Below are 27,523 nucleotides of genomic sequence, written 5' to 3' on the forward strand. Positions count from 1 at the left end.
TATTTCATGGGTCCTTGTACAAGGTTTATTATTTTGGTTCGTGTTATATGTGATGGAAGATGGTCGTGTTACATTACAGTTGCTGCTATTATGTCTCTTTGGATGAAACAATATTATTGAAGAAGAGGTGGCCTCAATATATGTTACATCACCATGGCGGATGGAACTTAATACCTTGTAAAAAAATATCACTATTGGGAAACCATGATGGAGGATACCCTGTCAAAAAATATCACGGTTGGGAAACCATGACGGAGGATACCCTATAAAAAATATCACGGTTGGGAAACCATGATGGAGGAACTTAATACCTTGTAAAAAAATATTACGGTTGGGAAACCATGACGAAGGATACCCTATAAAAAAATATCACGATTGGGAAACAATGACAGAGGAACTTATTATTACATCTATGTTATACCCCCTGAATTGGCCAATTGGGTCTCATGGAAGAGAGCACCAGTGTGAGGGGGAGTGTTGGAAGATGGGAGGACTGCCATTTTATACAAAAAAGAGTATATATGTCATTTGCAGCAAGCTGGGAGTTCATGATGTTCTCTCACCCCCAGTTTGAGGGGGAGTGTTGGAAGATATGACCCAAGCTCACACGACTAAGGAAGACCCACATATCTAATAGTATTATAAGATGGGTCACACGACCAAAGATGGCCCACAAGATGGGCTCAAGCCCATAATAAGTAGGACCCACCATGATTACCACGAGCTAGCATCCTTATCACATAAGTTGGAAGATCAAGAAGGACTCACAAATGTATCTTTATCTTATGGCCACGTCCTAGAAGAGTTCTACTTTGATTTATGTTTGTCTTTTATCAATATTGAGTTATTTAATTATGCTAGGACTTATATTTAAGTGTTAGAGTTTAGGTGTAATTGGGACAAGGGTAGTTTTATTGTAATTGGACTCTACTACCTTCCTCTATTATAAATAGAGGGTCATGTACACTAATTACAACAAGTCAATGTAGTATTTTCTTTTTCTATAAATTCAACAAGTGGGAGTCCCAATAGGTCTTGAGTGATAAGGAATCTCTTAACCGATTGAGACCAACTCAGATGATTTGACAATTCCCTCAAGGGTATAGTAGTAATTTTGAGAAAGTCACTCTTACTACTCAAATAATCTCCAACCATCAAGTATCAATGTAGCAATGCAATATGAGCGTTGGGTAACATATCTCAAGTTTGATAACTAAGGCTTTGTGTTGAAGATAAGATATGAAAGGCTCTTACTTGACTCCCACAGAGCTAGAATTAATAAGGTGTAGTCTTACAAGAGTTTCATAGAAGAGTTTTACTTTAAAGGTATTTTAGTTATATTAGTCTTCTATTTATGTTGAATTATTTAATTATGGTAGGACTTATCTTTAAGTGTTAAGACTTTGGGTGTAATTCGGACAAGGTTAGTATAATTTTAATTGGACTATACTACTTTCTTCTATTATAACTAGTGGCTCATATACTCATATTACAATAAGTCATTGAAGTTTTTCTCTTTAAAATTCAAGAAATTCAACATGGTATTAAAGTAGGTTCTATGAGTTGCCCTAGTCAACCCATATAGGTAATGTGATCCTTTTCTGATCTGTCATCTCTAGTAGTTTAGGTTCATATTCTATCTTTTTTCTCTATTTTTAGTCCATATACATGTCGTTTTCTTAGTGTTCTCTCCTCCATACTGACCTTTTTCATATTGCAAAATATATATTGACAGAAATATCTTCAGGTCTACTTTCAAACACAAAACTAATTTTGGCAATTGGAGTTTTCAATAAAGAGAAATCAACATTTAAAGTAGCAAAAGTCAGACTGCAAGAGAGGTTCAACCAGTAGCAGAAAGCTTTAACTTTCGAGTATTTTTTATGCCATCAAGAACGAGAGTTTACAGAAAGAATTATATATCCAAAAAAGTATCTATAATTCTATTTTCTTACCTATTCAACCAATTCTCAATCTGAGTTTTCTAGAGGGAGATATCAATCTTGGAAGAATCAATGGTTATGTTGGTCAAAGAATAAAGAGTACTCAGTTCGACCAGATTACATATCCAAAAATCTACTAGATTATTAACTTCAAAAGAAGAATATTTTATGAAGAGATATTATACTTGATTGAAATGTATTGAGTTATAGCTTCATAAGGAGAAAATTTCATATCAATCTAATCTATGTTTAAGAAGATATTCTCATTGGAATCGACAAGGGTTAAGATACAGAATGAAGAGAATCAAGAGATCATAAAAGATTTAAGAACGAATATTTTTATGTAAAATTAGATATAAAATTAAAGACATGTGAGTCTAGTTACTTGATCAACAAACTGTTTACGATTCTGAACTATGTTTTGGGAGATATTGATATCAGAAGTATCAAAGGTCAGTTCTGTAAAAAAAAATATCTACTTTTTCTCTATTGTCTCTCCTATTATCTCTTCAGGCATTGACGTGATTTGAGTTTCTTTTTCTCCTAAAATCCGAGCTATTTAGCCAAATTTGTCTTCTAGTTAGAGAGTTTTGGTCCAACTTAATCACTCCATGATGTGCTCATTCAAGATATACAATATCTTACATCAAAGTTCTTTTTAAGTTTTGTGTTTTTATTATTTGGTTATATATATTTCGTATAATTAACTCCAAAAAATTGTGATCACCCCAAAAAAGTCATACTTACTCAATTTTATTATATTCTACCATTATAGTCTCCCCTACACTTCCAAAAAAAAAACACTTTGGAAGTATGAGTGTTGCATAGTTGCCTTCTTCTGGTTAAAGTTGTTTTCCTCAAGTATTTCTTCAGTTTATCATCTTATGTTTTTATTACTTCAAATCAATACCTAGACCCACTACCTAAAAGTATAGGAGTGTGCCCAACATCCATCTTGAGTGAAGTCTTTTATTCTTCATCCAAAATGTGATTTGTGTTTAAGCTACCCCTAAAAAGTGAGTAGTCTCTTTTTTTAACCCTAAAGTTAGGCTAGTTTTTCGCCTTTAAAATTGAGCGGAGTGTGTTTTAAACTATGACCATTTTGACTGGTGTATGGAGCTTTGTCGTACAACTATGACCAGTGTGATTTTCTTCTCTATGTCCTTTTTATCCCCAACTTGAGGGGGAGAAATAGAAGAAGAAGTACAAGAAAGTGGTATTTTGTTCCACATGTTGTGGTAATTTTGATGTGACCAAAATATTCAAGAAAGGGGGAGCACAAAAGATAAAGTTTTTGCATCTATGAAGAATTTTTTGTTGCAAAGAAAATTGAAGACTAAGAATCATTTTCATTGCAAGTTGAAGTTATAAACTCTAGCTTGAGGAGAGTGTTGAAGAGAAGATGTGGAAGACTCTTATATGACTCTCACAATAAGAAATCTCACAGAGCCATAATTAATTTGGTGGAATCTTACAAAAGTTTCACGGAAGGTCTCACAGAAGAGTCTCAGTTTAAAGATGTTGTAGTTATGTTAGTCTTTTATTTATGTTGAGTTGTTTAATTATGTTAGGACTTATCTTTAAGTGTTAACTTTGGGTGTAATTGGGGCAACGGTAGTTTAATTGTAATTAGAATCTACAACTTTCCTCTATTATAAATAGCGGCTCATGTACTCATATTACAATAAGTTAATGAAGTTTTCATCTTTGCTAGAAATTCAACACTTGGTAAGCTTCAACCATGCACTAATTTACCAACTCGAATGAAACCAACAACTCAAAGCAAAACTGACCTAAACCGAGAGGGGGAAGAGGAACCAACCCGAGCTTGACTTTAGTCAACAATCATTCATCAAATAGAAAGAATCCTCAAGCTGGCTATTATCTGTAAAGGTGGATCTCATACCTTTCTAAGCATGGAAAGTCTTAAATCCTCATGCACTAATCCTTAGTCGAGCATGGAAGGAGTAAGTACTTCAGGTTCATCAAATGAGAGATAATTAAGGTAAGTTGAATGCAACATTCATCTTTACTTAATCAAACATTAAAAGTGGAAGGCTAGGTAACCCACGTATTATCATATCATTTATGAAGATACTCAATCTTCGAAACAAAATTGACTCCAAATCAAAAAAAAATTCAGAAGGAAACTTTCCTTCTATGTTGAACATGCCAACTTGCTTGCCACCTTTAACTTTCGTTTCTCTTTGAGAGATTTTAGGCAAGATGATATAGGAAATAACTCAATCATGAGAGGTTTGAATTATTTATGAATTCAATATCTTCCACAAAAAAAAGTCTGGACATTCTCCCTTTTTTAAAAAACAACTAGTTCTTCATGGTTGAGCAGCATATAACCAAATCAACAACTCAAACACACATCAGATCAATGAGCTCTGATTATGTAACATAAGAGCTTGTTCAATTGTATTTTCCAACTAACTAAATCAATGTACAAGAAAAATAGCATAAACAAGCTTGATCAATTGAACCAAATTTTGCAAACCTGAGTATAAAAAAAGCCATGAAAGAGATACCACCAAAGCAAGAGATGTAACTTTTAAGCTTTCTATCCAGATTAAACAAGAATCATCATCCCTTGCTCAGCTTTTAGAGATGAAAGCCTCAGTATCAATGATATTGCAGAGGAAAAAAATAACAAGGATGAAGAACTTATCTTGGTGCAGCCTAATCCTTGCTTCTTCTAAAGAACTCCACCAGAAGCTTGATAATCTTGATCACCATCTTAATGTTGGGATCCTAAATCCATTGCTTTGATACCATGTTGGATTTAGGATCCCATGACAATGTTCTCAACCAAGTTGGTGAGAGAGGAGAGGATGAAGAAGAGGAGAAGAAAAAAGAAGAAAAAAGAAAAAGAGAAAAGAGAAAGATGGCTAGAGAGAGCTTGGGAGAAGAGAAAAAGTCTAGGGAGGAATTTGACAAAAGAGGGGAGACTTAATATTCTACCTCATGCCTTGAGCCTCTATTTATAGTTGTGGAAGGAGGTTCACAATAATACCATGCCCTTAGGGCTACAAGCTTTTTAAAAGAAAAGACATACATCATCTTCCTTTATTAAACCCTTGTGTCATCCTTATGAAAAAAAACCACTTAAATACCTTCTTTGCCATGTCTTGATGTGGGAAAGTTCTCCCTTTAATTTACGTTTTTGCGACTTCAAGTTGTGTCTTCCAACACGTACTTATCGGTTCGATGAAGGTAGGTCGACTAAAAAAATCTGAAGAACAATATATAAGTATTTTTAATAAATATTATATTTTATTTTATGCTTGAATAATTAAAATGAATTACCTCTTGTTACTTTTTCACATCAGGAAATGTAGTGGCTGGTACGAGAGGCACGAGTCTGGTGAGCTAGTTGATGAGAATGCCATAGTGAAATGGGTTTGTGGATATTGGTTTGCCTACATTAAGAGGTTGGGTTTGTCCCAACCTCCTCTATCCAGGATGACCAAACCATCTTCAACCCAACTGCCTACACAGTTAGAGCAGGAGTTGCGGGAAACTCAAGAGGAGTTACAAAATGTAAAGCGTCGTGTTGAGGAGCTAGAGATTAAGATGAAGAATTTATAGAAGCAAATAAGTTTTTATTTTAATAGATTTAGACTCAGAACCAACAACCACTAGATTCTCCTCAAACAGATGAACTTTAGTTTTTTTTTTTATAATTTGTACCTTTTAATCTTTTAGATAATTTTCAATTTTTACATTTAATAATATTTTTTTGCTTGAATATAACTTTTACCCATTTATTTTTTTATTTTTATGAATCATTAAACATATAATAAATAAAAAATAAAAAATATTTTTCTACAAATAATTTTTACCAACGAAATAAAAATTTACAAATAGAATTTTTTCTAAAAAATTTTGATAACAAAATTAAATTCCCTGGTTGAAATTTCGGCCAGTGAAAAATTTTTGCTGTTAGAAATTTCTATCAACAAATTTTAATTTCACTGGCAGACACTTTTGCAGCGAATTTCAGTTTTGTTGGAAAAAAATTTTAATAATTAGTATGATGCTAGTGAGATTTTTTTTGGCAAACATTTTTATGCTAGTAGAATTTCATTTCTCTGGTAGTTAATTTTTTTTTCACTGGTAGAAATCCTTCCTAGCATATTTTGATTTTTGTTAGGAAAGGTTCTACCATTGAAAATCGAAATTCATTGGCTGAATCCTCTATTAGCATAAATTAGCTAGCAAAAATTGTCAATGAAATTTTCACAAGCATAAGGTTTTGCCAATGAAAATTTGACTTTTTCTAGCTAAAAATTTGTTGGGTAGAAATTTTTTCATTGTTGTGTAGAAGAAAATTTGAAAACAATGTGATCTTATAACTCATAAACATAAACAAAAAGAGCTATTTGATGATCCCATGGTATTCCCCCTCCATCATGATGGAAAATTATCTCCTCGCCGCATGGAAAATATTCTATAACACTTCAATATATAAAAATATAATAGATAATATACGTAAGCTAAAGTAAAACAAGTAAACCTAACACATATAACATAAACAAAGCTAAACATAAAACATATAACACAAAACAAGTAAACATAAAACATATAACATAAAACAAGTAAACAAAAACCTAAAGCCTAGGGTTTAGTGTTTTGGGTTTTAGGGTGTTAGGGTTAGGGTTATGGTGGTTAAAGGTTTTAGGGTGTAGTGTTTAGGGTTAGGATGCAGAGTTTCTATGTCGACAAAATTTTAAATTTGATGGCTGAGTTTAGATTCTTTGCTAGCAAAATAAGTAGACCGCTAGCATAGTTCAAATCCTCTGCTAGTGTTTTTTCAAATTCCTTGCCTTAGTTTTTTAGACTGCCAGCTTATTTCAAATTTTGTTGGAAAAATGTTTACCGGTGGAAACGGGATTGCAAATTGTCTCTATAAATTTTCTTCTCCCACCATCCCTTGCAAAAATTCCGATGGAAGTGTTTTTCATGTAGTGTGTCCGATAGATGTGATTTTTTCAAAGTTGATGTAACGTTTTATATAACGCCCTACAAAGATAAAACCGCCATTTTTTACCCCAAAAAAGAACTACCTTCTCCTTTTCTTCTTTTTCTTCTTTTTGTTACCATTGAAGAGGAGGGGATCGGTTTAGGATTGAGATAGGTTGAAAAAAGAAAGTGAGAGCCTCCAAATAGAGAAAAAGTAGTTGGTTCTTTGAATGTTACTCATATACTTCATACTAGTGGATCCCATTCATATCAATTGATGGGAGTTTCAGAAAAAATATTCACTTTTAAAAAAAAAAATTGATACTAGAGGAAAGGGCAAAATCATGGTGTATCACATGAGAGGTGTAAATCCAAATGTTGTTCATAATGTTCTATCATTTTCCTTTTAAAAAATTGAAAAAAGAACATACAAAGCAATAATTTTTACTTTTATTTGAATTATTACCTTAATTCGTACCCCAATAAATTATTAATATTTTCATTTCCATTTCCACTATTTACTTCTATTTTCATAGCCCAAGTAATACTAATTTGTTGTAGAATTTTTTATTTACATATTTTACCTCATAAATTTTTTTTTAAAAAAGAAGAATGCAGTAAACTTGAGTTATTATTTATACAAATGTTTTTCAATTGATTTTTTGCGTTTAAAACTCAATTATATGTGCCTGAATCTGTCCTTATATTATTATTAGTTTCGGCTGAAGAGAATTCAGGTCTCCTTGTCCGTGGGGACGACTGATTGTACCTGACCTAACGGGAAGTCACGCCTGGAGAAAAGAGTATGGGAATCATGTAGAAAAATGCAAATGCGCTTCAAACTACTTGGAGATCTTCATTTCTGTGTTTCTTTTGGGACCAGGAATTTCGTACTAATTCCACGTGAAACAAGACAGAGAGAATTCTGAGCTTCAATGATGGAAAAGAAGGCACAATTATCTCGCTTTAGTCAGACAATACAGCTTATAAGTGAATATCAACATGAGGAACAATCCTGTTTGTACATTCTCTCAACAACCGTAAGTAATCTTCTCCCATTCAATGAAATATGCGACCCCATGAAATGACAGGAGACTGACAGGAAGCACTCTGAACAATCCTGTTTGTACATTCTCTCAACAACCGTAAGTAATCTTCTCCCATTCAATGAAATATGCGACCCCATGAAATGACAGGAGACTGACAGGAAGCACTCTCCTCTTCTCTAGAATACTAGATATCCAAAGTCCAAACACGTTAATCGCGAGCTGTTGTTTAGTTTCATGCAACATAATTGTGTAAAGTTGAAGAGATCAAATCTTTTTCTCTCTCTCTCTTTCTTCGTGCTTGACTGAATTCGTCTGCAATCTACATTGTTACTTGACTTTCCTAGATTCCCATGAGGCAACTGGAAGGATCATGGCTGTTGAACAGACGATGACTGTGCATTTAGTTTTCTTCTCTTCCGGGTTTACCTTTGGAGTGTGCAGATCGAACACCATTACATTTATAGTTTCAAGAGGTATCAGCTCATGTATATCCCTGGAACTCATCATATCTCCATTCACCGTTGTCTTTTCTCTTGAAATTTTAAAGATGTGATCGATCTGAGAGGATTTTACAGGGATATGAAGATGAAGAGTGATTATTCAACAAGACGCCATGAGACTTGCATTGAGACTTTAAGAGCTTTCAGTGTCAAGCAGAACCTACCAAGTCGAGCGGATGATAATGAAGCTTGAGAAAGCGAAAGACTGCTCGTGTAAACAGCTAGAAAAAAATTGATGCAGTGGCAGCAGGCCGAAATTGGAAGCTACTTGTCGTGTCGACAAAGTAGAAAATTGACGAGAGAAGCTGTGGAAAGCAATCAGGGACCGGTACTCTAAATCAGCATAAATCTATCCAAAGTGGATTTTCAACCAAATCAGATACTTGTTCTTCTTGCTGGTACTTGGTTGTTGCTTAGCAGTCTTTCTCCCCATTGAGCGCTGCTGGAAGCTACTGGCTTTGCATTCTATGAACCAAGTGTAAGCCTAAACATGAATTTCTAACAACATGAAATTTATCATATAATTTTAAACAGAAGCAAAATCATACCTCCTTCCATACGTTTCAGATTCCTTCTCTCTGTTCTCTATTCGGCTCTTCCAATCTCTGAACACTCTCGGCGATGGCTAAAACTAAAGGGGCTTGAGTGACGAGACAGGGGACCGAAACAACAATGTGAAGCCAACCTCCCATCAAGGTTGTTCATGGCTTTGTGTTACCGAGGGAGTTGCAACTGCCAGAAGTTGAGACCACGATTATGAGAAAACCATTTCTCATAATAAAACGGTTAACATTCTCCTACTTGGTTCAAACTTCTAATATAGTCTTAAACCCATCGATAATCTGAATTTAAGTAATAAATACATGAATCATGGCGATAGGTCCTCTAATGATGAGTATTATCTTCCATGTATTACTATGCATTTATTTCTTATACTTTATAAATAAACCCTATGTTTACTCTTGGTCCAACAGATGAATTTTCTCAAAATTAAAGTGTACATAAATATGAGAAAAAAACATCACATTAAATAAGAATTTCACTGAAACAACATTGTTCATGCAATGAAAATTTTACATAATGGAACCAAGTCCCATATTCACAACATGATCCTTGAATTTAAATGGTGGCATGCCCTTAGTCAAAGGATCTGTGATCATTAAGTCAGTGCTGACGTGCTCAATGACCACTTTCTTTTCTTTGACACGTTCTCTTATGGCCAAATACTTTATGTCGATGTGTTTACTTCGACTTCCACTTTTGTTGTTCTTGGCCATAAAAACAGCAGCTGAATTATCGCAATATATTTTTAATGGCCTAGAGATAGAATCCATAATTCTAAGCCCATAAATGAAACTCTTAAGACTTACACCATGTGAAGTAGCCTGAAAACAGGAAACTAACTCGACTTCCATAGTTGACGTGGTGGTCAAAGTCTGTTTGGCACTCCTCCATGATATTGCTCCACTGGCCATCAAGAAAATGTATCCTGATGTGGATTTGCTGGAATCAATTCAGCCAGCAAAGTCAGAATCTGAGTAACCAATGACTTCTAGATTGTTTGTCCGTCTATACATCAGCATGTAGTCTTTGGTTCCTTGAAGGTACCTCATTACTTTTTTTGCAGCTCTCCAATGGTTTAACCCGAGATTACTCTGATATCGCCCCAACATTCCAACAACAAATGCAATACCAGGTGTTGTGCAGACTTGAACATACATTAGGCTTCCGACAGCAGAAGCATATGGAATGTCCTTCATTTGTTCCCTTTCAAGGTCATTCTTAAGGCATTGGTTCAAATTGAACCTATCACCCTTCACAATGGGAGCTACACTTGGTGAACAACTCTTCATTTGAAATTTCTCTAACACTATATTAATACAGGTTTCCTGAGACAGACCTAAGATACCTCGAAATCTGTCTCAATGAATCTTAATGCCAATGACATAAGATGCCTCACCCATATCCTTTATATCGAAATTTTTAGAGAGAAATTGTTTCACCTCATATAAAAAACCCTTATCATTGGTTGCTAGCAAAATGTCATCCACATATAAAACAAGAAAACAGGTTTTACTCCCACTGACCTTCTGGTATATACATTGATCCATAATGTTTTCTACAAACCCAAATGAAGAAATTACATTATGGAATTTCAAATACCATTGGTGGGATGCTTATTTTAATCCATATATTAACTTTTTTAGCTTGCAAACCAATTGATCACCATCACTAGTGGGGAATCCTTCAGATTGTTTCATGTAAACCTCCTCCTTTAGATCTCCATTGAGAAATGCCATTTTCACATCCATTTGTTGCAACTCTAAGTCAAAATGGGCTACTAATGCTTAAATAATGCGCAAAGAATCTTTCTTTGATACAGGAGAAAAAGTTTCCTTGTAATCGATTCTTTCTTTCTGAGTGAATCCCTTAGCAACGAGTCTTGCCTTGTGCCGGTTAATGTTGCCTAATGAGTCTTTCTTTGTTTTAAAGACTCATTTACATCCAATGGCTTTAAATCCACTAGGCAACTCAACAAGATCCCAAACTCCGTTACTCTTCATAGAATTCATCTCTTCCTTCATGGCATTGTACCATAATTCTGATTCTTTGCAACTCATGGCTTCTGAAAAATACATGGGATCATTTGCGGTTCCAATGTCAGATTCTTGCAGATACACAATATAATCATCAGGAATTGCTGATCTCCTGAGTGTAGTAGATCTTCTTAATGTTGAACCATCATGAGAAGTATGTGGTTCAACTAGTTGTTCAAAAGTGTTTGGCAATACTTGAAGTACATGATCTACTGGAATATCGTCAGCATTTTGTGGAACTTCAATGATTAGTTGTTCAACACCAGTTTTTACTTGAGAGGTGCTGTGAACAATAACCAATCTATCACTTGAGGTGGAAGGTTGAGATTCTGAATGATCCTTCTCAAAAACTATGTTCCGAGTTGGATTCCTCCCATTGATCAAGTCATTTTCAAGAAATTTTACATTTCTTGATTCCACAATCCTAGTGTTGTGAGATGGACAATAAAAACTGTAATCTTTAGACCTTTCAGCATATCCAATGAAATACCCACTAATGGTCCTTGGGTCCAACTTCTTCTCTTGTGGATTATAAATTCTCACTTCAAACGGGCATCCCCAAATGCGCATATGTTTCAAACTTGGTTTCCAACCTTTCCATAATTCAAATGGCGTTTTTGGAACAACCGTCTTAGGAAGGAATCAAATTTTGACTCACGATTTCCTTCCTCCTAAACACGTTTATAATTGGAACTAAAATTCAAATTTTAACTGAAACTTAAAACTACAATATGATTACAAAGGAATCAAATCTTGATCAGATCTTCTAAGCTTCTTGAATCTTGAAAACGTAATCTTGACTTAAATCTTGATCAGATCTTCTAAACTTTCTTGAAACTTAAAAATGTAATCTTGACTTGATTCTTTGTTGGACAACACGCCCTCATCAGCTTAGAAACCCCCTTGCACGTGTATCCTGAAATGGACATGAAAGTTGACCATTCAATGGCTCAATGAACGTGTATGGCTGATTGGCATTCTTCCGGATCAACTTTGATGAGTAAAATCAGCCTTTGTTCACCCTCAGTAGTGAACACACTCTCTTCTTGTTGTAGAACTCTCCGGACTAAGTTATTCAGCATTTCTTTGAATATTTTAACTTGAGCCCTCGTCAACGAACCAACTAACACTTGAATTGGTTCGTGAATATTCCGTTCAGCCTTGATGTTTTCATCAGAAGTTCTCCATTTTTTTGAATAATTTTCATTGGGAGGGGGGAGCTAGGGTGGGAGGAAGGAGAGAATGAGATTTGTACAAGCATCTGGGAGTAGGTGACCGAGAGGAACTATTGGGCTAGGGGTAGGGTGCATTATTTTTGTACCTTTACCAATGAAATTTTAATTTCACTAACATGACCTGTAGCTTTAAAAATACGACAAATTCTTCCTCCAAAATTTTCATGGGAAGCAGCTTTTCCTAGAGAAATTAACAAATTCTTCACTAGTAGAAGTTTGTTTCTTGTAGTGAGTATTGAATGTAAAATTATAAAAGTTTGTGACAATTGAATATGGTAATTATACCAATTAATCAATTATTCATTGACATCAACTAAGGATTCGGACTCATATATATAGTTTAGGGCTCAAAACCTACATCTTATCAAATTTTCTTTGCTCAATTTTATGTTTGTAGACAGTATTATCCATTGCATGGAACGACTTTGGATTGGTCTGCTTGGACTTGTAGATTATTAGTCTGACTTATCGATGCATACCTTTCATCTGATAGAGGGATGGAATTAAAAACTACATCATATTCTCTCATGGAGGATGGCGCTTCCCAAAGGAAACAAGACAATTTTGTCTCTTAATTTCATGAGTGTAATTGATAGGTCCAAAAATATGCTTGCACTGATTGATTTGTCATTGATTATGTCAATTTAAAGGATAAATAAACTCTAAAAATTACATAAATTATTTTTCTCTTTAACACATCAAGAATTGTACTAATTTACAATGCAAACCTCTCCATGTAAATGACCATCACATTAAGTACGAGGGATGTTCAAAACCAGAAACACAGATGAAGAGCCTACAAGATAGTGTCTATAAACGTAACGCCTTAATGATATTGGATTTGCCTGATACTAAACAAAAAAGAAATATCCCAATACAAACTCAGCTCGACTTAGCTTCACAAGGTCGTTAGAAAAATGATTCTTAAAGCACTAAAAATAGTTGAGATAATGGTCCCCAGCTCCCAACATATATAAAAAATCTCTTGAGCTTCAAGCTCAACTACAAGTTTCAGTTGGAACTCCCCTAATTTCCTTCTTTCGGGAGTCATGTAGTCAACCAAGAGTTGATGAAGGCGAAGAATCATATTAGTGCAGCACGGCGTGATTGGGAATGAGTACTAGATGGAGTTGATCAAAGTAGACCTCAGCTTATTTTTCTAATATAAAATGGGTGTCTTATTTAGGGAGAAAGGTTGACGTTCACATGACAGTTGACGACACCTTCCGCTGGTTCTTTAATCTCACTCGGTCAATTACTTCAGATTGTCATGAGAACTTGAAAAACTTGATTTTCGTATTAGAGACCGACCAGGAGTTGGGAACTCGAGAGAGTTACAGTAATGGAGGATCATAATTCACAATACTAACTATGTTTCATTCGGCACTTTCAGAAGAAACTCCTACACCATTGTTGTCCGAGAAAATCTAATACTGGCTTTTGCTTCTTTCAGTAGCAAGAAAGCAGGTGGGTCTCTTCTTGTGAAACAAAAAGAGATTTTTAAGTGTCGCTCAAAGGCGCCCTAAAACTATAGAGTCCTAGCAAAGGAAGACTAGAGAAAACTGCCAATGGGAAAACAACACGTACTAGGAAAAGCATCAGAGTTGAAACATCTTGTCTCCTTGTTCTGGCCAGTGGTCACAGGATTACGTGATTGAATCGGACTGGTTTGCTGAATACCTAACATGTAGCTCTTAGCTTTACCAACACAATCCGCTGTAGTTGCATTGCATGTATTCCAAGAAAGGGCAAGGGGAACCTGCAGGGGGGACAGCGACGAACCGATGTTTTTGAAACCCAGATTAATACTAACTGAAAAAAGACAGAAAAGAGGTGAGTCGAATCTCTGCATGTGACAAACGCGCCCAGAATTAGCAAAGAGAGAAGGACGTGGAGCTACTATTCTCTCCCTCCGCCGTTCGGACTTGGGTGCCATCTTCACGAGGCTGTTTTACGGACTGGTATTTCCTTTAGTGTGCTCAAGTGAATAGTTTAGAGCTCAGGGACCAACAAAAGTCACAATTCTTTTCCTTTTTAAGAACCAGAAAAGTTACATAAATGTTAAATCGGACTCCCTCGAGTCATATAATTGTAAAAATTAAATTGGGGGTATGAACTGTTGATCTATACAGTCAGCGAGGTCAATCTTGCCGGTGGAATTTCCTTTCTACGAGGCTTAAGTGAGGAGGGAGACATTCACTTCCCCAGGGAGAGAGAGAGAGAGAGATTGACTCATCCTCAATTAGTTTATTTGACTCATATTCCAGATGGGTGGACGTGTGCATGGCCCTGTAGAGTTAATTTATTCATGGGTTAAGTCGGCATCGACCCTATTTATTGGCCGGTCTGGCCAAGAAAACACCATTATTATGGGAAGGGCCGCGTTACCAAAGCATTCACACGTCAATCAGCTCCCAGACCATATAAATCAAGACATAGACCATCATGAGTATATATTCATATGTAACCATTCCCACTATGCAGAAAATAGATCAACACCTGTATAAATTCAATTGCCTCTTTCCACGTTGCAATTAATTCTCAGGGTTATGTGACTTTTTTTAAAGGTTCCTAATATTTTTTTTAATGATTTTGTTACAAATTAGAGTAATATTATTCTTAGACTTTTGTACATATCAATATATATATATATATATATATATATGTGTGTACATGTTTTTATAGTTTATATTTTTTTTATATTTTTAAGTAATTTTATTATTCTATTTAAAAATTACTTACACATATAGCTATTAAAAATAGTAATAAGTCAATCAACCACAACTCTAAGGATTTTTATAGTGGTTCACAATCAATATTTCATATTGTTACTCCACTCCCACGGAGCTCTTGCTATGGAGTTACGAATTCCACTAAGATTGGCAAATGGCGTTTACAACTTATAGTCTCAAAGACTCAATTGCAATACCAACCCAAAAACCTTGGGACTTATGGTCAACGACTTTTAGATACAAGCACCTAGGCACCAATTAAGGGATTTTACTACACTCAATTCAAATTGACAGTTTTGCAAGAGTTACTTGCTTTCGATGTATCAATACACCTCTTGTAAGGCAAATGTAAAAAATAGAGTACCAATTGATTACACCATTCCTATGGTTAATCCACAGTAATTTCAGAAAAAAATATATAAGTTTTAAAATTCAATGTTCTTGAATGCTTTAGAAAGGTTGGTAATGTGGAAGGAGTCAAATGATAAGAAAATCAAGATCAATAATGAAATCACTTTCTACAAATCAAAGAATAAGTATTTAATACATATTTAAAACTCAACGCACATAAATACTTATCTCTCCATGGTAAACTTCTCTTAAAACACATTTTCTTTGACTATTGATGGCACTAATACATTGAAAAAATCACTTGGGAGCGATTGAGAGCTTTGAAATTCGTGTGAACAAGTTAATCTTGAAGTTTTCGTCAAGTTTCACATATATAAGATGGTTTCTAACATTCAAAAAACTAGTTGTTAGAGTGGATAAGGTTGATTTTGGCATTTTATAAAGTAGGTGAAATATGCTCCAAACAATTGTAAAAAATAATCAATAAATCCTTTTTTTGCTAATGAATATGTTATTAGGTCACTTAAAAATTTGAAGACCTATAACCCTTTGTGTCAGCCTCTAACATTCCGACAATTTGAAAATTTTCACTATGTGGTCAACTCTATGGCATGAGAATCGAATCGAATCCATTGGCTCCAGCAGTCCTTTTTTAGGTCAAATCCTTTTTTGAGCACTCTTAACCCATCTATAGTTTTTTTGTACATGATCGACTCCATTTGGCAAGGTTGCCTTTATTGACTTCAGTGGTCACATTTGAGGTCGAATGCATGTCTAAGCACTCGAATCCATCTGCATCTCTTGTACATCAACCTACTCCACTTTTTTGTCCATTGCTTACTATAAGTCGATGCTGAATCAATTTCCCGTTTTACCAGCTATAAGGGATCGACTCCTTCATGTTTCACTATACTAGGGTAGACTCCAACTTTTGAACCAAAACTTATTGTAAGTCGGTGTTGACTCCATTCCCATTTTTACCAACTATAAGGGGTCAACTCTATATGAGTGGGCTGGACTCTTTCATGTTTCACAATACTAGGGTCGACTATAACCTTTGATCCAAAATTTACTACACATTCTTCCTTTTTTATTCAGGTTATGGAGTCGACACTATTTAGGTGTGCTTGACTCTTTAGTAATTTTTGTTGAGGGTTCGACTCCAACTACCAAGGGGTGGACTCCACTTTGAAAATGTACCTCATTTTTTTGCATACATTTTACTCATACACGATAGACAAGTAATAAACTTAGTTTGTTATCATCAAAATATAGATTATTACAATGGACCGGCACATATACATCACATGAATGGACATAAATAGAATTGATTAGCAACAATAGAACCTATTCGGGAAAGAAAATTACACATACAATCTTGTCTAAAAAAAAAAGAAAATTAAAGAGACTATTTATAAGGGTAAAAAATGGGGTAGTTACTTAATCCCATAAAACCAAAAATTGTCAATTGAATGAAATGCCATGTAATTCATGGATTCCAAAGCCTGAATATGAAACTTATAAGAACAGGCCTCCTCAAAATATTCTTCAAATCATCTCACATAGAATGAAACACAACTATCTCGACTATAATTGAGACATTCAACGATTATCCGCCTTTTAATTTTGTTTTTGATTAGAGATTTGGAAATGATTAGCCTTTGAAGTAACTCATTGAAAAGGAGAATCGAGTCCTCTCCATCCTCTCAATATTATTGTAAGGATCAGTCTTATACTAGTACAAGTGTACTAAGCAGATTTGAAGCTGGAATGGGAACAGTTTCCTCCGAGATCCAAAATGTAAGTAGATATGAATTAGCAATTGGGCTGATCCCTTCAAAACAAATCAACAAGACCCGTCTATCCATTCAGACAACCAGAGGTTTTATTTGAGCAAATCTTAACCGGTCGTATGAGCGGGCTACTCGTGGACACACACCAAAATAAAAAATATATGTAGTTGTCAAAGGGTACAAGTGAGAAAGAGGGACGAATCTCGTATTGAGTCCAAACCGGAGGCACTTTGACTATAAAACTAGTTACGTGTCAAATTCTTTTCAGCTTCAATCGTCACTTTTGCAGTCTCCATTGATGTTATTTGTGTAAAGAAAGAAGGAAATATTTAAATGATCGATGGGAAACCTCTCTATGTTGTATTTACACTTGTCTAAAAAGATCAGAGCAGAAAAGGAAGACATTTACATACCCACCATCAACATAAACATCACCGATCAAACTTGTCCGTCCACCTTTACAATCTCCTTTAACCAGAGAAAATGAAGGGGGTTCTCTTTGATGGAGGATATGCACTTGATCTATTCCTTTCAACAACCATACTGTTCATGGTTTCCTCCCACTTGATTGGCAGCCGATCAAAGTCAGGTAGCAGTCCTCTATTCAATCCTCAACTTTCTTCATCTGTGATTGTGTAGCAGATAAAAAGCAGAAAGCAGGAAGAACTCTAGTCAATAACAATCCGAGCATTCAATTTCAAGTCCGACTAGGGCCGGAAAGCAAGAGGTAACTGGCCTTCCTGGAAGTAGCTATAAAGATGAGCCCCTAGAAAAAGCGACTGGGAGAATGAAGCTAGGTTCAATGGAGGTGGAGGAAAGAAGAAGACCTAATTTAGGGGCTGCTAATGCATATTCACCCTAAACTCATCAGTCTTGGTGTAAAACTTGCAAAAGGTAATGAAAACTCTGCCTTCAGTGATCTTCAACCTCTGAATATTCTCCAATTCGACAAAGACCAGAAACTGTCACTTATACGACGTTGAACAATGTCTCATTATAATAATAGTCGATACCCTACTTCTTCTTCTTCTTTCTTCTTCTTTGGTTAACCCAAACGTCACCAGGTCTTACATTTGCTTGTTCGACTGCATAAACATTCTTCAAAAACGAGGAATCATAACTAAAAATTTGGACTGGAAACGGGGTAGTAAGTGAGCGCATAACATGCCTAAACGTTTGAAAAAAAAGAAAAACGTATAGACTTAGTTAAGATGAGCCACACATTGTGTGAAGCTAATTAACTCTATCAGTACAAGCTATCGATCATCTGGTCAGTATGTTAGGTTTTATCACCTGCAAGTATTTATCTTGGCATGATTCTCGACTTCAGAGCAATTCATCTAAGACCTCTTCTTCCTTTATTATTGTTGGCGCAACCAGGACCCGTCTGGGATTCAAATGCTTCACACGGAAAAGATATCATAGTGGTCGGAGAACCAATGACTGTGGTTGATGAGGTCTGAGGTGAAGTTAAAGACTGAGCTCAAACCCAGGGTGTGAGAGTATTGGAGGAATCAGGATCACATATCAGCGCCATTAATTTTCGAAAGGTGCTTGATTGACGGTGAGTCCTTTGGGTAGAGGAAGACGGCAAGGAAGCATCTCTGCGAAACAGATGGCAGGGTCCCATCAGAGAGTGATAAGAGGCGACAGGCAGATCAGGGGCTTCACCGCGTTGAATATCAGACATGTCAGAATGCGTCAAACTGTGTCTGGCGACGCAGAGATACGAAAAGAAAGAAACAGAGAAGGCAAAATCGGGGGCCGAGAAATGTGAGAGAGTAACTAGATCTCCGTCTGGTCCTTTTCCACTCTTTATTTAATATTATTTCGATTTTTATTTTTATTTTTCCTTACGCCTTCGATGAGCATGCAGATGTTCAGAGAGTAAAGAAAATTTCTGGGTCTCCCTATTGGCCCATTTCTGAGCTGAGAGCCGCAAGTCGGAGCTTCATAGCCCTACCGACCAACAAAATTAATGCCAGAAATTGTCAGTCAAATCCTTGCCAAACATGCCTTGGATTTTCATATTCTGGATCAAATCTTTAAAATATTAAAAAACAATAACAGAGACAAGCCTCCCATTCCCCGTGTAATATATATACCCGTCTCCTGCGACGTAGGTTCTCTGCAAGCCTCCCCCCTCCCTCTCCCACTCCCTTTCTCTTCTTAATTTCTCTTATATTCCCATGGCTACCAGACCTTTTAAACCGAAACCCTCTCCTCTCCGTCTCCACACCTTCCTCCCCAGATCTAACAAGGCTCCTATGGTGCGACTTGCTGTCACTGACTTCAACCCTTCGGTGTGCCTGCAATCGGTAGCGACCACCTCTGTGGTCACTCCGGTCGTTGCACCCACTAAATCCGAGACATGCTCCACCTATTTGGCTCGTATGTGGAGAGAGATCCAAGGTTCCGATGATTGGGAACGGCTGGTTGATCCCCTTCATCCGCTTCTCCGCAAGGAGATCATCAGGTACGGGGAATTCGTCGCCGCCTGTTACAAGGCTTTCGATCTCGACCCAAATTCCAAACGCTACTTGAATTGCAAGTACGGCAAGAGGAACGTTCTCAGAGAAGTCGGAATGCATAATTGCGGGTACCAAGTCACCAAGTACATCTACGCTACACCTGATATCAACATCCCCACCCAGAATGGGGCCTGCTGCGCCCGTTGGATTGGATATATCGCCGTGGCCTCAGACGATGAGGTGAGGAGACTCGGAAGAAGAGACATCATCGTCACCTTCCGAGGAACCGTCACCAACACCGAATGGATCGCCAATTTTATGAGCTCGCTGACTCCCGCGAGATTGGACCCTCATGTCCCGCGACCAGATGTTAAAGTCGAGTCGGGTTTCTTGAGCTTGTACACGTCCGACGACAGTACTTGTAAGTTCAGCAATGGGAGTTGCCGAGAACAGCTTCTGTCGGAACTGTCCCGGCTCATCAACGAGTACAAGGATGAGGAGATTAGCATCACGGTGGCTGGTCACAGCATGGGAAGCTCTCTTGCCATGCTTTTAGGGTATGACATCGCGGAGCTTGGATTGAACACAGACGAATCGGGGCAAGAGATACCCATTACGGTTTTTTCATTTGGAGGGCCAAGGGTAGGGAATTCCGGATTTAAGGAGAGATGCGACGAGTTGGGAGTGAAGGTTTTGCGGATAGTGAATGTGAACGACCCCATTACAAAGCTCCCTGGAGTGCTCTTCAATGAGAACTTCAGGGTTTTAGGAGGGATATATGAGCTTCCATGGAGCTGTTCATGTTATGCACATGTCGGTGTTGAGCTCGCTCTGGATTTTTTTGAGATGCAAAACCCTTCATGTGTGCATGATCTGGAAACCTATGTGAGCTTGCTGAGATGCCCCAAAATGGTGCAGGTTCAAAGAGATGGGATTGACCTTGTCAACAAAGCAAAGGAGTTCTTCGCTGCACAAAAGCTGGATTTGTGGCCATTGCAGCATGCTGCAAGAAAAGTGGGAACCCTGGTGCAATCTCTAAGAACATGATAACTTCTGCCTTGTACATTCTAGTTTTTGACGCAGAAGAGCTTACTAGGAACTCAGTTTTGGACATATATATATAAAAAAAGAAAATTGTAGAGCACTTTTGCTACCACTCGTGGATGATATCCTATCAACGTATTTTAAACATTCCGATTTGGAATTTGGATAACAAAATCTGATTATTTTTTTTTCATGTTCATCAATGTCGAGAGTAAAGAACTCGATACAACAAATTATGCAAGATTTAGATACTTTTTTTCAACAGATTTATGTATGAACGAGCAGAATTTTCTCTTTCAGCTTAATTTCATCCTCTTTAATTTTATAGGTATAATAAAACAATGGGAATGCCCTAGCCTGTCGACTGAATAAAATCGGCACAGTGTTTGATTAAATAGAATTGTATAACCAAGTAATTCAAATCTGCTTTTCCATGTCTTTGATCTCCTGCCTTGATACTCAAGCCAATGTCAGACTTTTTCTCCAACAATCTAACACTCGGTCAGCATAAATGTTCCACCCCAAGAAGATTTCCAGGGCTGAATATTGTTCTCACGAGCAAGTTCTTCCCAACATGTCAAAGTCAAAAAAAGAGCTTCTGTGAGTTTATTTCTTCCGATTACATCAGAGGGGAAAACTCGACGTCTGAATTTGCTTGCTTGACAAATATGCTTCTCATTGAACAAGTACAAGAAAATTTCCTCTCGCATCTTGAATAAATATGCACGAATCTCCGCGGCGAGCTTCACACCAGTAGGAAAAAAACAAGAACAGAGACCCATTTCTACGTAACTTGTTTCACCATAACTCGGAAACTAGTGCTTGTGTTTATAGAGTCATGTTTCCTTTCGAGCTAGCCACGCGCGTACACGCGGGTAAACCTAAGACATCCTTCCCCGGTGCTCCTGCTACCACGGTTCAGGAAAAAATCTCAAACTTCAAATCTTTCTACGTTTCGGTGTCGAAAAGAGAGTGAGGCCTATCGGTAGCAAATTTGTTTAGGTTTGAACCTCAAACACTCGACTCATACTCTCCTGGAGCCTTCTTCTTCGTCTTCTTCGTATGGCCTACTCATTTTCTGCCAAACTTCTGCTTGACCCAGTATTATCCCCTCAGTTCCTCGTGTTTCATTTACTCCACATGTCGTTATCTGTTAATACGACAGTACATTCGACATCTAATTCCCATTAACCCAACTGAATCCAACCCTCTTCATTGACATAACCCTTCTTTCTGGTGGGTTGTTGGGTCCATCAAGTCCACTGAAACTCGCAGAACATATTAGGACAATCATACTGATCGATCCCTCTTTCCTGGCCGCTCCTCTTCTGTTACTCCAATCTTTCCTGGTCTTCAATCATAAGCCAGACGAATCCGGATCATGAGTTCAGGCTTATTCCAGAAGGACTAGAGTTTCTAAGAGTCAAATCACAAGTCATCGCCATATCGCCGTCGCTCGAGATGTTCTTCAATGCGGTCGATGCGAAAAGGAAAGAATGCAGCTCAGTTCATCCATCCTGACTAGTGACTTCGTTTGGGCCCCTGCGCGACTCCCATCTCGTAAACGACCACATACATATATGCCTGAAACACGTGCAAGTGTGCAAGCCATCTCCTTTGATCTCTCTCTTTCTCTCTCTCTCTCTCTCTCTCTACAAGCGTGCAAGCATCTCCTTTGATCTCTCTCTCTCTCTCACCATTTGGTTATTCACCTAGCTACATGTTCTTATTATAGAAATAAATGAATGAATAATTTCCTGATACTTGACATTCATCGATACAGGTATTTATAGGTTACAAAATGATAAGATTTTACATATAAAGATTATCTCTAAGAGAGTTTACATGACTGTAGAATTACAAGTTAACAATCTCAACTTCTCTCATCCTTATCTTCTTTATCTCTATCATGCCCCAGCGAGGAAACTTCGAGAGGCGATTCCAATCTTAGTCTTCAAGAAGAGGAAACATGTTAGGGGAAGCGGTTTGGTGAGAGAATCTGCTAATTGATCAGCAAAGGAGACATGAGTCACCCGAAGAGCACCACTCTGAACGTGTTCTCAAATGAAGTGGTAATCAAAAGTTACATGTTTCATGCGCGAGTGAAAGACTAGATTGGAGCATAGATTTATATCAACGATATTGTCACAATAAAGGACTAGTTGTCGCGGAAGAAAAACACTAATGTCAATGAGAAGAAAGCAAATCCAACGGATCTTAGCTACAGTGGTTGCAACAGATTGATATTCCACCTCGACAGAGGATCGAACCACAGTCTGTTACTTCTTAGAACTCCAAAAAATAAGATTGCAACCTAGATAAACAATATAGGCACTGGTTGAAGTGAAATCATCCTTGTTACCTACCCAATCAATATCAGAGAACGCATGAATGGTCAAAGAAGATTGTCGATGTAAAACGATACCATGATCAAGAATCCCACAGAGATATTGTAACAAACGTTTGACAACATCCCAATGATCAGTAATAGGGCAATGCATAAAACTGGGATAACTTATTCACCACATAAGTAATGTCAGGGCAAGTAAGAGACAAATATTGCAGACTCCCAACAATAGTTCGATATTCAGATGCATCGGAGAGTGTCATGTCAAACTGAAGTGTGAGTGTAGATGATATGGCCAATGGTGTAGCGACATGCTTTTCATTAGTCATGCGTGTGCAAGCAAGGAGATCAGAGATATACTGACGTTGAGACAGAAGTAGACCTTGAGAATGAGGAACAACTTTAATACCAAGAAAATAATCCAAGGGGCCAAGATCCTTGAGTGAGAATCTTTGAGCTAGTAGGTGGACGAACGTCACCATACCTTGATCATTGTTTCTTGTAATAATGATGTCATCAACATAGACCATAATATACAACACAATTGAACCTGTGTGAGAGATAAATAGAGACGAGTCTGTATGAGAGTGGGTGAAGCCCGAGGTAATGAGAAACTGGCGAAACTCATGATACCAAGCACGAGGTATTTACTTGAGACATTAAAGGGCCTTGCAAAGTTCGCAGACATAATTGGGATTATTACGATCAATGAAACCAGGTGGTTGTGTCATAAAAACATCCTCAGATAGAGTACCTTGGAGAAAAATATTATTAACATTAAGTTGTTGAAACGACCAACCACGACTTACTGTAAGGCTAAGAACAATCAGAATAGTGGTAGGCCTGACAACAGGACTAAATGTTTCATGATAATCAACTCTAAGGCGCTGGTAAAACCCTTTGGCAACTAAACGAGCTTTGTACCTGTTAATGGAGTCATCCGAACAAGAGCATCATACTCATCAGACATAGCCAGATGCCATTTGGGATTGGTGAGAGCTTGAGTTACAGTTGTGGGTTCACGGTTGGCAGATGCATGAACTTGGGCAGTGAGGTTTAGTTTTTGGATGGGTTTGTAAATGTTGTTTTTGGATCTGGTGACAGTAACACGAGGAGGTGAGAAAGCAGGTAGGGATGATGGGTGTGGGTCAACCAATGTGGGAAAGTGGTTTGGAGTGGGGTGGGGTGATGGAGAGGGGTGAGGTGTGAGGTCGTGAACGGGGTTGGTAGAGGGCGCAAGGATTGAAACTATAGATGATGTGCCAATAGCCGGGAAGAAGGACACAGAGGAGTACCAGTGGGGGAGTCAAGACATAGATAGGCACTTTGAGTAGTAGAATACCCTAGAAAAACATACAGAGAGGAACGTAGAGTGAGTTTGTGTGAGGAGTATAACCAAAGCCACAGATAACAAAGACAATCAAACTTGCATAGTTTAGAATAGTTAGGAGGGTTGACAAAAATTTTTGGCATAGGGTGAAAGAAGACTAAGTGTGGGTATTGGAAGCCGGTTGATGAGATAGACAACAATGGAGAAGGCATATGACCAGTAAGAGAGAGGTATGGAGGCATGAAAAAGAACAGACAAACCCGTTTCGACAATACGACGATCCGTTCAGAATACCCATTGTGTTTAGGTATATAGGGAGGAGACGTAAGATGAGTGATACCATTGGTCGCCTAAAAAAAGAGGATAACCTCCCCCCCCCCCCCCCCGCCATTCTCTTCCCATTATCAGAATAGAGTGTCTTAATCCGTATACCAAAGAAATTTTTAACTATAAATTTAAATTGGATAAAGGTATCAAGTACATGTGATTTTTGTTTGAGAGGGTAAAACCATATATACTTTGTAAAATTATAAAAAAAATGACATAATACTTGAAATTATAGATAAAATAAATTGGAGAAGTCCAGACATCCGAGAATATAATATCAAGAGGGGAAGAAGAGACAAGTGTGAAGTGGGAAAATAGTAATTTGTGACTTTTATTGCATTGACAAGAATTGCAATTAAAATTAAAATTTAGAGGGTGCAATAAGTTTAACTTAAAAGTGGACACGATGTGCCGAGGAATTGGAGACGATGGATGACCTATACGATGATGTCATGCAGACGAAGTGGTCTAGAGACTAGAGTAAGCAATTATTGGTGGAGACTGGACTTGGGATGATGGTCATCCGTACACACCATCCTTAGTTCGACTATACAAAAGTGTTGCCCCCATACAAAGATCCTTCACACGAAAAGAAGTGAGTAAGAATTCAATGGAAGTGTGATTAGTTTGACAAATTTTAAAAATAGAAATACAATTCTTTTGCATGGTGGGACCACAAAGTACATTATTTAATAAAAATGTGCACAGAGATTTGTAACCAGTGTGAGTAATAGGAAGACTCGTGTCATCATCAATCATAATGTCGTAAGTACCATCATAAGGAGTATGAAGAAAGAGATTACTCAAGTCGGTGGTGACATAGTGCGATGTTCTACTATCCAGAAGTTCAGGAGAACCAGTAGGAGAGGTGGTGGTTATAAGATGAGTTCGTGGTTGCCATGACATCGAAGGGCGAGGTTGCCAATGAGAGGGGGTGCGAGGAGCCTAGGAAGGTGGTGGAGACTGTTGCATTTGGCGAAAGATAGGACACTGTGGAACGTTGTCCTTTTTCTCGGCACAACTTGCAACTACCGAGATATAGTCGATGTTGAAATTGACTATCCAAAGGGACGATGTTGTGGAGACCTAAGGTGGTACCTGGCTATGGGCCGGATGAGGCGCCCCTTGTTGTCGGTGATTACGATTACTGGACTTGACGAAATTGTAGCAAGCACTAGCAGGATTTGTAGAGGCCGAAAGTGGAGAAGAGTGAACTTGTTGGACACGTAGCGAGACTTAGTTGTTGATGAGTTTTTCATGCAGCTCATTAATTCCTAGGGCCACAAGTTCATCAGCCTACATGTTAATAAACTGCATATACTTAGAAATTGATTGAGACCCCTTAGTGGTATGTTTGAGTTGCTCCTTGATCTGTTTGATGTGACCACGCGAGGGCAAGCATATGTACTGGCCAAAATATTCCAGGCTTCATGAGAGGTTCTTGAGTGAGTGATAAGAAAAATAATAGATGGCATGAGAACCGATAAGAGCACCAAAAATCAGTTTATCCTGACGAAGCCACGTAGTGTGTTCGGGATTTGGAATGACAAGATTATTGATCATCTTTGTGGAGGAAGGCAGAAAATAAGAATCATCAACGAACTTGAGGAGATCATAACAAAAAAAATAGACTCCATTTGAACTTTTCAGCTAAAATAATTTGTGAAGGTGAGTTTTAACAAGTTGTAAATGTGGAGTCAGCCGTGTGCTTAGGGTGATGAACCCGATGATTCGAGAATCTTAAAATGCCTGATGTTTTTTTTCACGTATGAGAGGCGCACGTGTGCGCGTGCGCGCTATTCTTCTTCTGGAATCAATTAAAATCCAGACCTCGGATTAAACCGAAGGTCAGGAAAAAAAATCTGGACGAAAGGAGGAAAGGAAATACCTCCTGCCGCTGCGGCGACGATGACGGCGACGGCAGCGGCAGCGGGAGGGCGCGCGGTGGCGCGGTACCGGCGACGGCAGCGGTAAGGCGCGCGGTGGTGCAGTACCGTCGAACGAACAGAGAGTTACGGGTGGCGACGGCGACGGCGACGGCAGCTGCAGCGGGTGGGCGCGCGGTGGCGCAGTACCGTCTAACGAACAGAGAGTTGCGGGTTCTGCTGCGACTGCTACGGCGGCGGCAGCGGGAGGGCGCGCGGTGGCGCGGTACCGTCGAACGAACAGAGAGTTGCAGCTGGGGCTCTGCAGAAAGGGAGCAGAGGCTGAGCTCGGTGTCGGGAGGCCGAGGCTCAGGTGCGGCGACGGCGGCGGCAGCGGGAGGGCACGCGGTGGCGCGGTACTGTCGAACGAACAGAGAGTTGCGGTGCTCTGCAGAAAGGGAGCAGAGGCTGAGCTCGGTGTCGGGAGGCCGAGGCTCAGGTACGGCGACGGTGACGACGGGATCATCGGTGGTGGCGGTGGCAGAGAGGAGAAATCAGAGAGATGTAAAGGTCTCTGATACCATATAAAAATAAATGAATGAATAATTTCCCGGTAATACAGGTATTTAAAGATTGATGCGAAAAAGGCTACATATCGGGAAAGGAAAAAAGCAAATTAAATGGTAATTACTAATTAAACTCTCACAACACAGATTCCTCAAAAGAACTGTTTCTGGGTGATCGGTAGCTTTCGCTTTCAGCGGTCGGAGTTGAACGAAAAGCTTCAGGCTTCCTTTGTTTTTTAAACAAAAATTATTCTACCGTTATCACTGATAAGGTGATGATGGTGGCGAACTTGCTCTTGATGGGATCCGAAGCGGGTTATATGAATATTTATTTAAGAGATTCGCATATGACCAAATTCTTTCGGGTAAATGTTCCTAAACCTTTGCTCTTCTTCGTTTGCT

At 38.1% G+C, this 27,523-nt stretch overlaps 1 protein-coding gene across 1 annotated transcript; it reads left to right on the forward strand.

Moving 5' to 3' along the window:
- Positions 1-19,360: 19,360 nt before the first annotated feature.
- Positions 19,361-20,689, forward strand: LOC137945491 (galactolipase DONGLE, chloroplastic-like). Its single transcript, XM_068791405.1, has one exon. The coding sequence runs from the start codon at positions 19,361-19,363 to the stop codon at positions 20,687-20,689; it is 1,329 nt and encodes a 442-aa protein (XP_068647506.1).
- The last annotated feature ends 6,834 nt before the right edge of the window (positions 20,690-27,523 follow it).

The sequence above is a fragment of the Aristolochia californica genome, unplaced genomic scaffold (genome assembly GCF_029961685.1).
Source record: "Aristolochia californica isolate CCGP_79_NKW_82.1479 unplaced genomic scaffold, dmAriCali1.0.hap1 SCAF_1, whole genome shotgun sequence".
Classification (NCBI taxonomy): domain Eukaryota; kingdom Viridiplantae; phylum Streptophyta; class Magnoliopsida; order Piperales; family Aristolochiaceae; genus Aristolochia; species Aristolochia californica.

What these genes read in the sequence shown, in the direction of transcription:
- LOC137945491 (XM_068791405.1), top strand. Translation starts at nt 19,361, where the DNA reads ATGGCTACCAGACCTTTTAAACCGAAACCCTCTCCTCTCCGTCTCCAC.